This window comes from Saccoglossus kowalevskii, chromosome 5 (assembly GCF_978046115.1).
Source record: "Saccoglossus kowalevskii chromosome 5, keSacKowa6.1, whole genome shotgun sequence".
Lineage (NCBI taxonomy): Eukaryota > Metazoa > Hemichordata > Enteropneusta > Harrimaniidae > Saccoglossus > Saccoglossus kowalevskii.
This window is the reverse complement of record NC_140645.1, coordinates 23793443-23810119: the sequence shown is the minus strand read 5'-3', so window position 1 is coordinate 23810119 and position 16677 is coordinate 23793443. Positions and strand designations below refer to the sequence as shown.

The window sequence follows — 16677 nt, the reverse complement described above, 5'->3', positions numbered from 1 at the left end:
GAGCGAAAGCAAGGCTCTCTCGTGACCCGGATGCAGTTGCAAATTGTAATCAGTCGGCATGAACGTGGACGTATAATATGGCGGATACGTCCTCGATTTGATTACATACTCGGACGAATATATCACGTGATGCAGAAACCCGCGTTTTGTGACGTCAATAAACATTACGTCATGTCATGAAGACGTTCGATTTGAACAAGGAGGAAACGTTATTTTTGATATGTTAAAAGGCGGTGGGTCGTCTCACCGCGTCATCTTCGATAAGGGTATTAGTACATGTACATTAGATTGTTTGCATGATATTCGGACACTCGCTGTTCGACTTTTCATTGCAGACAACTGAACCGAAGTTACTGTTACTGCCCTTTGTGTCGGGTGTTGAACTCTGGCAAAGCGTAATAAGTCAGCCTCCTATTAATTCCAGAGGAATTCAGTACCATTACTTTTCAGAACTTTCTATGTTCATTGCTATGACGTAAGCGGGTTTACTGAAACCGTTAATAAATATGTCTATCTTGAGATGTCTATTTAGAAATTTGATAGGACAAAGTATTTTGCAGACTAAACAAGACTGAAAGAACGCACATTACCACAAACGAAACTGTGCAAATTGTCGCTTTACAAAATGTGTCACCTGGCTTGATTCGATGACAACTCGTACTGCGTCAGCGTTGAGGGCGCAGTGTATTACAAAACAATCATTACTTAGGTATACATACAAATCAGCGCCGTCACGGTGGTTGTTTAATTGTAAGAAACTTAGGGGTCAACCATTTGATCTCATCTGGAACTAGAACAGACCATGCAATATGAGCAATGCATTTTTTTATTTTTTTTTATTTTCTGCAACACTGCATGCATTTATTTTCAGTCTCGGTGTCAGCTTGTAATTTTTTTTTAACAAATCTTCCGCCCTCATGACCTCAATGTTATAATGTGATACGAATCGTTGGCTTCATAGTATTCCTACACATCCCCCATTAATTCGTAGAAACATTATATTTTTATTGTGGTCGTTACGGCAGTGTTTGGGTTGGCCCACCCACCTCATGTGTCCCGATAGATGTACATTTCTTCACACACGGTGCGTATGTATGATGAATGGGAACACGTGCACGTGGGCATTTCGAATACTTGCCATGACAGCCTGCATCATTAAAAATAATTCTTCCGGCATTTCGCCAATAAAGTATGTATGCCGAGTTCGCTGCACTAAACAACGAAGTGAGTCAGACTGACGAAATCGCAGTGTCACCTTGTTCCCGGCATCTTTGAAAATTCTTCACAAACAGACACATATCATATATTTATATATATCATTGTCAACTAACTGTCATCGTCTTCAATTGTGGGGTGTTTTACGTAAAATATCATTGACAAGCCGATACAGAATGTATTAGTTGCATTTGATAGCATCGTGCGAAGCCGTTCAGTTATATGGCTTGATGGCGTCACTTAGCCCCAATAGCGTGGCTACAGGTTGACAGTTACTACAGTCGGTGTCATGATTTTACGAGAGAGGGGGAGGGGTAACATTGTCCTTTTCATGAAAACCATTTTATGCTGGGAAACAAGCAAGATTCGATGTAAATCAGCAACTATAAAAGGGACACCAACGAGAGACCATCTGTATGTCTGTAGTTTGTCGAACACGACTCTCTTTAAGGTCAACACTTTCTGATCTATTTCTGGATTTTCTAATCTTGACTAAAATGAAGTATTAATCACAAAAAAAATCCAATAATCCCAATTTCATTTTGCTGTACTTATTTCAAATGGTAAAAAAATGTTTTTTTTGAAAGTCAGTGTTCACACTATTAAACAATAATGTATTTTGTCATTAAATAATTGCACTGACACTTGATGCACACAATTTTAATTATTTTGTTTGCAAAAACAATGATTATCCAGCTTGACACATCATTTTCAATATTTTCAATATGAACACGGCCTGATAATTGCACATTATCGCTCAGAGGTATATGGTTTTCAATTGTGCACCACTGCCTTGATCCATGGCCCTAAAGATTGCCCTCAAAGTCTGAAAATGACTAAGGTAGCAATGGTGCACAATTATGCACCATCATGTTTGGGCCATGGCTTAAAAAATGGAATCAGGTCTGTTTTTTTTTTAAATGACAAAAGTAATGACGGTGCACAATTGTGCACCATCAAGTCTGCTAATACTTTGGAAAAGACCAAATTAATGATGGTGTAACAATTGCACAGAATTATAAATGAATGAAACTAGTAGCTTTGTTGTAAGTGGGTTTCGGGTCTAGTGGGTTTTGCAGAGAATACTTTCACCGTTGTTGAGAATTATGTTTCATTAACAACTGGCACTATTCTGTGAATACCATCCTTAGAGGCTATTATTTTGCCCTTATGATTTGAGCAGTTGCTCTGGCAGGAGTTCCAACATAAGACCCATGCTCTGGTAGTATCCCTAGTTTCAAAGGCCAATAAACATTATGTATGACCTTATTGGTGATGCAAAGGACAAAAATAATTTCATTGAAATAAACTGTTTTCGAATATAGGTAAATTATAGTATGTTAACAATGAAATTGTAAGAATTGTATATATATTTACATTATTACTATTTTAAATATGCCACAGTTATCATGATCAACATAGAAAACGAGTACCATTTTCTTTTGATATGTACGTCATACCTGCCCTTGAGGGAAAAGTATATTCCTAGACAATATTTTATTAACCATAATATAGAGAGGTTTATTCAGATTATGTCCTCATACAATGTGGACACTGTGGCTGTGAGAAATTTAGCCAAATTTGTATTATTTGCTCAAACAGAGAGAACAATAAATGCCTTAAGTCTGTACTTTTTATATGCATGTATTTATACTTAAGGTCACTAAATTGTTGTCGTTATTTCCTTTAGCACAAAGGGCCCGAGGCCTAGGGTGTATACTGAATAAATTATTATTATAACTACTAATGCATTGCAACAAAACAAATTAGAAATTGAAAGAAATTGCAATATAAAATATTCGGCAGTAACTGCTGAAGGGTGTATTTCGCGGTCAGTGTTGTTTAAAAAAATATTTATTATAAACTGGCTTGGCAATTCCCACCCCAATTAGATATAATGTGTACATATTTTAATTAATAAAGATACACTAACAAAAATGAAATGTTAATTATTTGATATTTTATTATATAACCTGGATGACCGTAAATGACAAAAATGTTGAAGAATTTTGAGATTTTGAAATGAGCTGAACAAATCTGAGAAAGAACCATCCGAGGTACTTGCATGTCAAATTTGAAAACATTCTGACTTGTGGTTTCGAGAAGTTGACGACGACGGACAATAAGTAATAAGCATAGCTCCATTATTCTCACTCTTCCTCACTGTCAGATGTATATGCATATTCGGTCATCATGATCTGACTTTCTTCTGTTGTTGCTCTTTTTACAATAGCATTGTACTTCTCCTTGTTGTTTTCAAGTGCCAAGCAATTTCTTCCACTTCTCAGTGATGCAATCATTGCAGAACCTAATGAAAAATAAAAGATAATTCAAACATGTGTGCAAGCTTGATAAATTTCTATTTAGTTTATAGTGTTAGCTTGTTGTTCAAAGTCACATTATTGTTAATGTCAGAGGGTTTACGCATCAGAGCAAAAACTTCCAAATGGTGTGTGGTAAAGGGAGCTACACGTTACCAATGTGCCACAGAAACATGTTTATTTTGCTTAGCAAATCTTTGCGGACTAATACTAAAGTTTATTATTATATATATACCTGTACCACTGGCAACTTCCAATATCCAATCCTTTTCTCTGGTAAATAATTTAATTAATGTTTCCATCAACTCTACTGGTCTCTGATCATAATCAACAATGTTGCCAGATTCATCAGCGATCATTTTGTCTTGATTGACATTTATCAGGTTGTGGTGTGCCTGTCCCTTAAAATCAATCTGCCGCTCAGTGATGTGACCTGTACAAGACCAGTAGGCGATGGTCATTCCATGCAAACTTTGCCAAAATGTTGTACTATCTGTAATATATAAATAAATAAACAGACAAATAAATAAATAAATGGGTGCATACATACATACAAATGAACATACAAAGAATAGTGTTTAGAAAACTACAGGTAACAACTACATTTGTACATGTAAAAAATCCTGACAAGGAATACACTAGCTGGACAATAAATAACATGGATATGCCCCTAAAACCTTTCCCTACAACAATCCACAAGTGCTCACTCTCATGGTGAATTTTGCCATATTTAATTTTAATTATTCTGATTAATTTGAATACAAATTAATGGAGAGCTTTGAAAATTATGGATGATTTCTTATGAACTAGAAAGTGTTTTTTCTGGGTAATGAACTACTTTACATTTGTAATAAGCAAACTTACTTGATTTTGTGTTCTCTATCAGGTAATATACATCCTCCACCTTGGAAAACATATCCATCTTTTCCAATGTTTTTTTTGTACTCATTACAAGAGATAATGAAGTGAGTATCACCAGTGTGTAGTACGGCACTCCACTATCCAAACTCAATGACCTTAACGCTGTGGTGAAGCTTAAAAGGTCATCCTCACTCCATGACTGAAAAACAAACGCATACCTGTTTATTAGACAATACAAAAATGAACTATTGTGGTGAGGTTATGGGAATACTCGTGTATGCAATACATTACCAATCAATCAACACTAAAATCACTCTTATATGTATAATTACCCATCAAAATAGATTGTCATAATATTTATTATTCTATTACAATTTTTGTAATTTAAGTGTCTCCTCAAACCAGTGTAAAATGTTAATTACTAGAACATTGACCTTGTAAAACCACTGCTAAAGTCCCTTGCCCTGGGTTGAATAGTCTGTTCCATAATGGGAGATCAGTAATTATCTAGAAGATTCATACATGTACCAATAGCAAAGCCTCAACTAAACCTACTGGTCAAACTGTAAATTACATAGAGTAACATAGAAGCCCCAGGGCCCACACTTTAAATTCAAATTTAATTCAGATTGACTACCCATACATGTTTTGTGTTCTTCAAGCAATACTGTAAAATACTTCATTTTAGCTGGGATTAATTTTAGGTGTTTTGTGTGGGATTTATTTTCACCGACTTTTGGCGAATTGAATGTAAAAGATAGGAAAAAAGGTATACTCGCTGAATTTTATTTTCACTGAATCATTCCTTCACTGAAAATAGCGAAAATTAATTCCAAGCAAAAATAGGTATCCTACAGTATTGACATCCTCAAAATGTTTATTCCCTTAGGGTAGCCATATTTATTCAAGTTAACTTACCTCTGCCATATTCAGTATACAGAGTGATGCTCCACTGAATGATTCAACTGCTTTTTTGACATCTCTGCTACTCAAAGAAAGGGCAGGCAAGTCAATCACAAAACTTTTGGTATTTGATGCACCATTCATTGCAGAGAATTTAACATCTGAAGTATTTTCTCTTGGTAAATTAGAATTCCTCAGTTTTTGGCATGCTTGTATGAGGACTTCAGGGGTGCCCTTTTTGAAGTCTAAATCTAAATATCGCTTGAGATAGTCTCTAGTACAAAAACTTGGATACAATTTCTCTACTTCATCCCATGTCTTTAACCCTAGCTGTGCCACAACATGCCGTTGAACAGTTGATAATTTTTTTAAAAAGTCATTTTCTTTACTAAACTCCTGCATGGACATCACTCCATCAATAAGATGATTAAATTGCATCTTAACGGTGTCCTCATTTAGGAACACCAATTCTCTAAAGAGGTACGTCTTTAAACTTGGCTTCTGCATCCTATCTTTCTTTGACAGACGTTGATCCTTGAGTCTGCCTTCTTCATGCATTTGCATCACTGTCTGCATTAACTGGTAGGTGCCTTCTGATAGTTCTGCCAAAGCACATATAGTGTTTACATCATTACGATTCTATATGTATTAAAGAAAAAAAATCATTTAGTCTAATGTAATCAATCTATATTTTACACTATTGTTGTTTTTGCAATATGTACTCAAATCATGGCACATGACTATCTACCAGTCACAAGCCTCCATTTCAAGACTTTATATTCTGATAAAGGTCTGTGTGAGCTGTTTCCACTGATTGCAACTGTCACATTTTCCTCATCTCGACTTACTGGGCATACATGTATACATGTAATCTAATAATTTCTTAGTGATTTTATCTTAACTTAATGCACATATCCATTCCCTTGAAGAATTTTATAAGGGAAAATGTGTCCGCATTCAAAACGAGACTATGCTGGGATTCAAACCCATGAATGAAGGATAACAATAATTTGACTGCTCTTTTCTGTTTTCTAATGTGATTTATATTATAAGAATGATATTATGAAATGAAATATTCATGCTTACAGCGCCATGGCATAGTGTAGCATTTTTAGCTCCATGATCTAAGTCAGATAAATCAGGCTCTTCTGGAAAAAGTCCCAGAATTTGTAAATAAGTAATATAACCTGATGTTAATAATTATAAAGCTGTTACAAAATAGTCACGAAAATATTTGCATAATTTAGCATACTAATTTGCATAACTTTAAAGTAACCTGTACTGTAATACTATCAACTTAGGTGGACCAATCTGACAATCATGAGTAACTTGGGAAGTTGTATTTTATTTTATTTTATAAGAAAATGTTTTACGTGAGGTGTTTCGCACATGTTTTTGTTTTAAGAGACACTGTTATTCTTTGTTGATGATAAGTCAATAAATGAGTGCAAAACAAACTCCTTTGAATTGTTCTTGTCTCATGGTACTACAAATTAACACCGGATACAATTTAACTGCCAACATTTCAATAAATAGGTTCATGATCTAGGATTTGGCCACTAAGCGACAAATGAAAACATCAGTGAGAATGCTAGATAGTATTGTGACTGTTATTATGACATGATAGGTGGAAAAGTCTGTTCAAAAGATGGGAAGTTTGATTGATAGACACCTCCTTGTGAAGAACAACACTAAATAAGCACCTAATGTCATGAAGGATATACATAATCTACATATAAACAATATTGTATTGTGTCAAATAGCCACCAAATCACAGTGCAGTATAATATCAATGCCAACCTTTACCTCATTTAACCACAGTCGACACTCATTTACCCACGTAATTCGGTTTTCTTCCACTGCCTTACGGAGACGAGCCATATGAACCTGTCAAAAGATCAGTCATGCATTATTTTCTGGTATCATCAAACTTTTTAATGGAATGGTATAGATTAAAAACTGTAGACATGCCGAAATTATAATTCTTCACATCAAGTTGAGTTGGATATTGGATAGTCTTTTTGCGTTAATGCACCCACAAAATTGCTAATGACAGGGTCGGTGACAACATTTTTCTCTAATATACCTTTCCAAGATCAAGGTAATAAAATGCAGAGCAGCAAAAGTACTTAAAATATGAAAACAGTACAGATGATGGTTTTTAGAGAAAAAAAAAAAAACAGAAATGGTAAAACAAAACCAATAACCATGAATAAAAAACAGTACAGATGATGGTTTTTAGAGAGAAAAAAACAGAAATGGTAAAACAAAACCAATAACCATGAATAAAAAACAGTACAGATGATGGTTTTTAGAGAGAAAAAAACAGAAATGGTAAAACAAAACCAATAACCATGAATAAATAACAATGTAGCAAAACAACATTTTTTCAACCAGGCAATAGTTTCTACATTATATTAATTTCATTGTCGTCATTTCAAGTTATGTTTGTTTATGAGAACAGGGATGCTAGCCAGGGGTAGTAGGACAGAACGTAGTAGGACATCACAGTAACACATCAAACTTCCAGTGGCAATTTTTATCAGGAATAGCAGCAGACTGACTTACTGAAAAATCCCACTGCCGGAAATTTGCAAGTGTAAACTGAAGTTAAGTTAATCAAAGCCTGACATATAAAAGTTATGTTTCTTACCACTGTGATATCGCCCTCTTAAAAAATGTGAAAAATAATGAATAGAAATTGTACTGAAAGTTGCTAAATGATTTAGAATGACCTAATATATATAAACAAGCAGCCTATCGGCTGAGATAGCTCCGCTGTTAGCAATGCACATTTCAATTAAAGAACTGAAGACATCATTAGAAAATGAACAATATGTATAGTATCAAAGCAATCGGACTTACAGTTTTTAACAAGAAGTCGAAAATATCACTTTCTACCAAAAATGACCAAAATATTCACCAAAATTAGAGAATTGAAGATATCATCACGAAATGAACAAATCTAAGAAAGGTCTACATGTAGTATCTAAATATGTAATATCAAAGCAATTGAACTATTGGTTTTTAACAAGAAGTCGAAAATATCACTTTTTACCAAAAATTACAAAAATATTCACCAAAATTAGAGAATTGAAGACATCATCACAAAATGAACAAATCTGAGAGAGGTCCACATGTAGTACCTATATATGTAATATCAAAGCAATCGGACTTGTGGTTTTTAACAAGAAATCGAAAAGATCACTTTTTACCAAAAATTACAAAAATATTCACCAAAATTAGAGAATTGAAGATATCATCACGAAATGAACAAATCTGAGAGAGGTTCACATGTAGTACCTATATATGTAGTATCAAAGCAATTGGACTTGCGGTTTTTAACAAGAAGTCGAAAATATCACTTTTTACCAAAAATGATAAAAATATTCACCAAAATTAGAGAATTAAAGATATCATTACAAAATAAACAAATCTGAGAGAGGTCTACCCAAGGTACATATACACCAAGTATCAAAGCATTTAGGCTTATAGTTTTCAAGAAGAAGTCGAAAAAGTAAAACATTGACACGGACGACGACGACGGACAATCACTCATATGATAAGCTTCGCTCGACAAAGTCGACAGCGGAGCTAAAAATATATAAAAACAAATACATGTAACAACTTTTTCAGTCCATGGCACAAACCATCCACTAATTATATTGGCCTTAATAGTTGTACTAATGCCTATCCCGCCAGCATGCCAGAAACAACCAGAAATATTGGGGCACATAGATGTACTACATGTATTCATGTTTACCTTATCTTTCAGGGTCAACCTATGCACATATCCTGCAATATCATTATGTTGTTTCATTAGCCACAGCTCCTGTTTAAGTGTCAGACCTGCATACACAGTACACATTCTGGATTTAAAAAGACTGTTTTCTGGATACCTTTCTGCCATGATGTACGCAGCTTTAAAATTGTGCTGCCCACCAATTATACTATACTTGTAACCATTGACCTAAAATATAAAATATTTAGATAAAAGTTTTATCCTGAGGAGCAACTATCAAACAATTCACTGCACAGTAGGTTATACTTTATATCAGTAACAAGATGATGATAAATAGTATGCTATCAATTCTTTATACAGCACCAACCCTTATATTTTGTTCAACTGGTACTTCAGACAATACTTTAGGTTCAGAGATTTTTGATATTAGGGCTTACATTTTCAGCTTTAAACTCATCTTTATTAATATTCTTGATAACTGCACAGTATGGCTGGTAGCTGTCATCAGTGAACTCTTCCATTTTCTTCAACAAAAATGAAATAAACTCCTCATCCAGGTCTCGATTTGTACCCACCTCCATATTGCTGATATGTACCTTGTAAAGTCCTAAACAAATAATTTTTTTGTCTTATCCAATATGCATTTAAAATAACATATTAATGGTTGAATTAGTTCAAGGTACATAATATAAGAAAATGCAGGCAATGTAGTATGGTTTTGCTAAAATGTGATAACAACTAAATATATCATTCGAATTTGTGGAAAGTGTTTCATTTGTGAAGTATTCCTTACTAATTGCATGTTTAAAATGGCTTTGAATGATGACCTGACCCTGATAACTCAGAAAAACATGTCATCAGCCTCCTTCATTACACTGAAAATCAATATAGCACATCCCTCACAAGTGAATAGCAAGTATGTTTTTACGAGGTTACTCAAAATTAAACCAATACTTCATAAAATATCTTTAGAAATTAAGGTCAATTATGCAAATGGTCCATTAATTAATTAACATGACATGCATATGTGTGGTTACTCAATTTTTCTTTGTAATCAGCGTCACACCAAATCAGTAAAAGCCATCTCAAAGAAATAATAGATAGATCAACTGAAATTGTTGAGTTCAAAATTCCATTAGCATTAATGAACAAAACAAATAAAAGACATTGCTCACTAATGAACTACCACCAAAGTTGGGCAGATAAAAAGCTTAGATTTTGACATTCCAAATTTTTCCAACCCCCAAATGAATAATTTAATTTGATATACCAGTGTATATTCTACACAAGGACAGTCCCTTGGCCTTGGATCTACATGTATGAGTTAAAAACAAAAATTGAAAGCTTTTGATTACCTATTTTACAATCTGATATTCCCTGTTTCATGGGATCAGCAATCACTTCTTTCTTCCGTTGTTTAGTGAGATTAGGCACCTCAATATCACTTACAACATCTTTTTTCTTTCTTTTACCAAGTTTTCTGTTTTGCTCAGAAGAAGTGCTGCAGTTTGAACAGAAAGCATTTGATTATCTACTAATAAATCCCATGATACAGCAGTGAGTAGCATACCAGCACTGCCCTAGGGAGTTGCACATTGAAAGTGTAAATTAATAACAATATGTTCTAATAACATAGCAAAACACATTGCGATACAGTGGATACTTACCAGCAATACAGCAGTTTACAGTCGTAATCAAAATGTTAAATTGAGACCCCTTAAGTTGGTGCAAACTCAGTCTTTTAAAACAGTGTTTTCAGTGTTTTATACTGTAGCAGCATTGTATAACTTATATTTTATAAAGAGGAAATGATAAATTTAAAAAAAAAAATTGAATACAACTTTAACAGCAGTATTTGTTTGAAAATAAATTAATGTTTAACTTACCTAGTATTCTCAGAGACATTGTCAATTTCATCATTGCTTGGTGGATGAGAGTTTGATGAACATGGAGAACAACTTGCACTTATATCAAAGGACATGTCACTCTCAAAAGAGCCATTTTCTCCAACTGAAGCTGAATCATCCGCAATCCCACTTTTATAAGCGCACTTATTAAACTTGCCAACAAATTCTCCTGCATCCCTGATTTCAGAAAACTGATGGCAAAATTCATTACGGTTCCACTCAAACTGGGGTCTGAAGAAAACTATTGACTTGTCTCTACCAAAAAAATTAACCTGAAAAATGGATAATGCAAAGATAGTTATAATTTAGGGTTGTATTGTTTCCTAAATTTAGTCTAATGCTCTTTGTAAATAGGTTTGTTTGACCCCTAATAGTAGCATACCAACACTGGCTTAGAAAGCAATTTTGCACCTTAAAAGCACAAACCAACGAAAATGTGTTTAATAACAGAAAATTTATCATTTAAAAAAATTAATACAGAATGTCATAATGTATTCAGATATGAAAAAAATTACTTTTTTGACAACGCATTAATAATTAACGTCCCAGAAACTAAATACTGTGGAATACTTTATTTTCACTGGATTTTATTTTCGCTGAAGGCATTTTTTCTCTAAAATAAATTGCCGTTTTCCCTATACTTTACATTCAGCCTTGATACAACCAAAGACTCTTCTCTAGTCTTTGATACAACACACTGAAAATTTAATACAGACATAATGCCTCAAAACTGTTCCAGTGAAAATAAAGCATTTCACAGTGCAAGTAGTAGTATTCTCCTGGGAAACAATGCAGGAAACATAGAAGCTGATATTGGGTGAATCATTTCTAATTCTTACATAACACTACACGTAAAGCATATTTAATTCAGTAACCAGTGACCCCCCTCCCCCCAATGGCTTTTTTTCATAAATCAACATTCATTTCAACCTGATGAGATGGGGTAAATAACAATTACATGTAACAGTGACTCGCCACAACTTTACCTTGATACCAGGTGATTTCTTCTCATCTAGATGGGTTGACACTGCTATACTTTTTACAGGATTGCATTCGTTTTGACTTTGAGACTCTGCTTGCAGTTTTCGAGAACCTGGTCTGCGAAGACGAACACCTTTGTGTTTGTTGGGGCCGTTCAGTGATGGCTGTGTTACGTACAAATAAACAACAGCGTCTTCGGCTTCACTATGTTCAGGTCCGTCGTGGCCGTCTACTTTCTTTTCGAGCACAAACCACCAGCTGCGTTTTCCAGGCATCTTGGTAACAAGTAAAATGCGGGGTAAAATGAGCTGTCACAGAAACGTTCACCATTTATATGGAAGCAAAACGATAATCCTAATCCTGGATTAAATCGGACTGTCATGATCATGGCGAAATTTTGAAACGCCATATTTTCAGTTTCCGGTACCGGTTATCTGTAAACGGACTGGCTGCGTTGTCATACGCAAGTTTCCCGCCACAATCCAAAAGCACACTTAACCAATTAACACCAACAGAATACCACCAAAAGTTCACGGTAAAAAAAAAGTTTGCACTATCAATGTCCTCGTGCCTTCCTCAATACGCACGCGCGACGTGACCTTTCAGAGCAAGTGATATGACCCCTGACTTTTAAAACTGCTTGCATAGATTTGAACGTCCTTGAGTTTTGATAGTAAGTTGGTTGCTTTGCCCGCGAAAATTTAAAGTGCAGTATCGTCATTGGCACTGTCTGTTTCTGACTCCGACATTGAGAATTTAGAAGAGAACGACGATATGAATGGTCCATCTCACGGGAGTGAACATTTTTCCAGCATTAGTTTCCAATCAGTAAGTTCAACGAGCGTTTATCAATTTGATGGTAAGTTACTACATTATATCTTATTTTCGTTGTCTGTAGATCATAAAGTGTCACTCACTCACTTGTGCGCGGTTGTTGTGTTGTGTGTTTGTTTATGTGGGGTGGCGTCAATTTGATTTTCTTAATATCAACGCTTATTAATGTAACGCCATATGCCAGTTTTTATGTCTCTGCGTAAAAAAATATTATTTTTAAACATTTCAAACTGAAATTATTGAATTTAGTTAGCATTTACTGAATTTGTGATGATATACAAATTTTTTTTATAAAAATGGGTTTGTTTGTGTACATTGGTAGTATTTTGCATAATAATTCAATGTTGATTCCAAGCAGGATGTTCAAGTGTTGCCATTCTATGTCAATAGAAGCTGGAGATTCCGGATTTACGAAAAGTGTTAATGTGTAAATGGCAACAACCAACTAAGGGAAGAGTAGGAAATCAAACGGGCGGTTCACCGCGGTAATCACCGCGGCTCTCCGCGGTACACCGGGGAGAGCCGCGGACTGCTTATAATTAGGGGTCTCTACCGCGGTGGCCACCGATACCGGTTGCAACCGCGGTCGTAGGAAAGGTGTGAAATACGTACTTAACAGTTTCCTTTGTGATTCCATGAGTCTTTGTTTCAAATAGCTGTTTTTAAATCGAGCAGGTTACGAGCACCGCTGGCATGGAAATACTAAGCATATACCGTAGTAATATTATCGGCCCACATATTATATTAATATAAAAATCCATAAGTCCAATGCTGTATACGAATTGTTGTTGCGTGAAACAATGTTGTATTTTATGCATGTATTTATCACCAATTCCAAGAGTAAAAGTCGTAACTTTCGATGGTACGACGAGTATTATGACTCGTCCATACATTTCACTTACGTTTGTTACACTTGAATAAAGTCTACCACATAAAAATAATGTTATTTACGAAGTTTTAAATAGCCGAGCCTTCCTGATTCGAGCCTCTTGTTGATTTGACAAGGGTGGGTATCATTAATGTTTATTCTTTGCCTGTATCGCATTCCAGACAAAAAGTTCAAGATCGGTAAACAAGAAATGGACGAACTAAAATGTCTCCTGTGTTTCACGTGCGACATGATTATTAAAAAAAACAGTCATGTACGTTCTATAAATCTAACCTTGCACACATAATCTTGTATTGACGTGTTTGTTTGTTTTTTTTTTGGTCAAAAACGACGTTGCCTTACAGTTAACTCTTCGCGAGAGTTTTATAATACCGATTTTTTGAACAAAAATTAAGTAACTATATCGTTTTGCGTCAAACTGGGTGGCCCGAATTTAAATGCGTCAGTGCGTGAACTCATTGAGGTCATTGCCCATTGCCGCACGTAATTCAAACACGTGGTTATTAGAGTTCAGTCGAAATGTACGTGAATAATGCGATCGAAGTGCGCTGCGAGTTTATTATAGAAAAAAAAACATTACGCATGATATTGTATGTTATTGTATGGTTAATATTACATATTCACTTTATTTCGAATAAAATAATTCACCGATGAGTCACAAGTATTTAAAATATTTTCTCGACTTTCGTTAGACACCTGACTCCGGGACCTGACTATATGTTTCAATGATTTACTAGTAAATGCGCCCACGTTTATATTTGCGTAATAATTACGAATGCAACGCATTATCAAGTCGGTAATATTGAAATATTCACAGACCCAATAGCCCAGGTTAGTTTTCCAACAATAATAAAAATAACTTAGTTTGCGTAATTGTTATAAAAGTAATACATTGCAAAGTTGAAATATTTAGAGCCCGTCCAATACTGTAAACATATTTGCGTTATTAGAAAAGCAGCACACTAAGTAAACGATGTTGAAATATTCAAAGCCAATACAGAGTTGGATACAAGTTGTGTTATTACAGTACCGCCGGATATGATAACAAATTTACGAGATCGAAGCGCGGACCAAGAAAGAAAAGGGTTGCTAAGGTAACGCGCCAGTTCAGTGCGTGACTTGGGGGGTCAAACTTCGGTCAACACACACTTGATGTCAGCATCGCCGCGTAGCAAGTTTCGCAACGTACTTGAAGTTCAATTGTGCCCCAAAATGATGTCGACGATCACTCAATTGTCGCAACGCATGTTTACCAAGTTCATGATACACCCCGTTTCGACTTTGGCTTGCTTTTTTTTCTTAGTGCATGTTCTTTTTCACGTAAATGCGACCTCTCACCAATGTATTAAAACACTTTGAATTTATACTTTATGCGTGATTATATTTGGTCTACGCGAAACATTAATCTTTCTAAACATTTTCCGAGACCATGCATGATATATATTCACAAAATAATGCGATCTTATTTTATATTATGTTGATCTCTAAGTCTTTCTGGATCGTTTTGTAAGCAAATAACACCGAATAAACGGCAAGGTAAAGACTATGTCTAATTATAGTAAATACGTACTGCGTGCGTGACTCGAACCAGCGCTCGCGTACGGCACCTAATCGCCTAGCTTCACGCCACTACACGTCTTCCCCTCGGCCACCGGGCATCCCCAAAAAAGGATGCTTAGGCAAATAAAATAATGTGAACTATTATAGACTAGTTTCCTAGCTTTTGGCTAGGCCAAATTGGTTTAATTTTTCATTAGAACTTTGTGATCCTTTTAATTTCCCAGTTCTTTGTGTTCATTAATGGTCTTGACAATAAGTGTGAATTGCTGTGCGAGCCCACCGCACACGACCGCGGTAAACCGGGGTCATGGAATCTATGCATAAATTTGCATAAAATGCGGTCGACCGGCGAGTACCCACCACCACCGCGGTAATGACCGCGGTGCACCGCCCGTTTGATTTCCTACTCTTCCCTAATTAAGGCTACTATATCTAGTTTCCTCATTTCAGTGTTTTGATATTAAAACCTACAACAAGCCCAATTGCTTATATAAACAGTGATGTACCAATGTAGTAGGCTTGTCTTAGAGAATGTATTCCTTGAGTTGCTTGTTTATTTCATGGAGGTAACATCCATGTTTAGTCATGGCTAAATTAATAATTGTAGTTTTAGTTTTTTATATTTAACTTTAATTGTAGTTTTTAGTGACATTACTGTGCTTTGTGCTGTGCTTTCTTAGTAGTATGGGTTGCATCTATTTGATGCAATTTTAAATACCTCTATGTGTTGACTGCTTGCCCACAGTCTACCAGTTTTCATGAGAGGTTATACATTACCAAATTGGTAGCTCACAGTGACTACTAAAAAATAGTGTTTTCAAGAACAGGATTATGCATTCAGTGCCACCATTTTACACTCAATTTTTTCTTCACAAATTTCTGTATTTCTAAAATTTTATTTGATTTCTCAATTCATTTTGGACAAAACAGTGCATGTTTCTTTGTTGATCATAGATCCTGCTGAAAATTTGTGAAAAAATCAAGTACATTTTACACAAATCTATTTTGTAAAAAGGGACAAAAGTAGACATGCAATGGCCGAGAAAGGGTATGGGCGGCCAAGGTTGTTTAATAAAATATTTTATAACTTTAAAAAACATCAAAAATTGGACTACTGGACACTACTTTGTGACTACCAAGCTTTACAAAAATAAAAGATACTTTCAAGCCTGTAATGTTTATTTGTTTTATATTTTTTAAAATTAGTTTATTAGCAGATTCTAAGCTTTTAGTATTAAGATAAATTTGAGTCCTTGATTTATCTGCAGATAAGCCTACAGTTTATATTTGACACCTTGTGTTTACAACATGTTTTAACACCTTGTGTGTAATTCACACTGGCCATAGGTCTTTATGAGTAGGACTAGCATACAAACCATTTGACTTTTTTTTTCCCTACTGCGAAAGATGTATACTGAGTGTACTTAGGGTTGGACCATTTGATTTTTGAGGGAGGGGAGGTCA

General features: G+C 35.1%; 2 protein-coding genes across 2 annotated transcripts in view; one reads left to right on the top strand and one right to left on the bottom strand.

Moving 5' to 3' along the window:
• The window catches only part of LOC100366335 (beta-1,3-galactosyltransferase 1-like), a 414782-nt gene that overhangs the window by 297985 nt on the left and 100120 nt on the right, over window positions 1-16677 (top strand). The window lies entirely within an intron of this gene.
• LOC144358296 (uncharacterized) lies at window positions 3159-12507 on the bottom strand. The gene is made up of 10 exons (XM_085499645.1): window positions 11936-12507; window positions 10929-11221; window positions 10398-10543; window positions 9480-9649; window positions 9064-9270; window positions 7107-7187; window positions 5316-5939; window positions 4401-4596; window positions 3772-4029; window positions 3159-3523 (listed from the first exon to the last, which is right to left on the bottom strand). The coding sequence occupies exons 1-10, from the start codon at window positions 12203-12205 to the stop codon at window positions 3366-3368; spliced, it is 2403 nt and encodes an 800-aa protein (XP_085355771.1). The 5' UTR covers window positions 12206-12507; the 3' UTR covers window positions 3159-3365.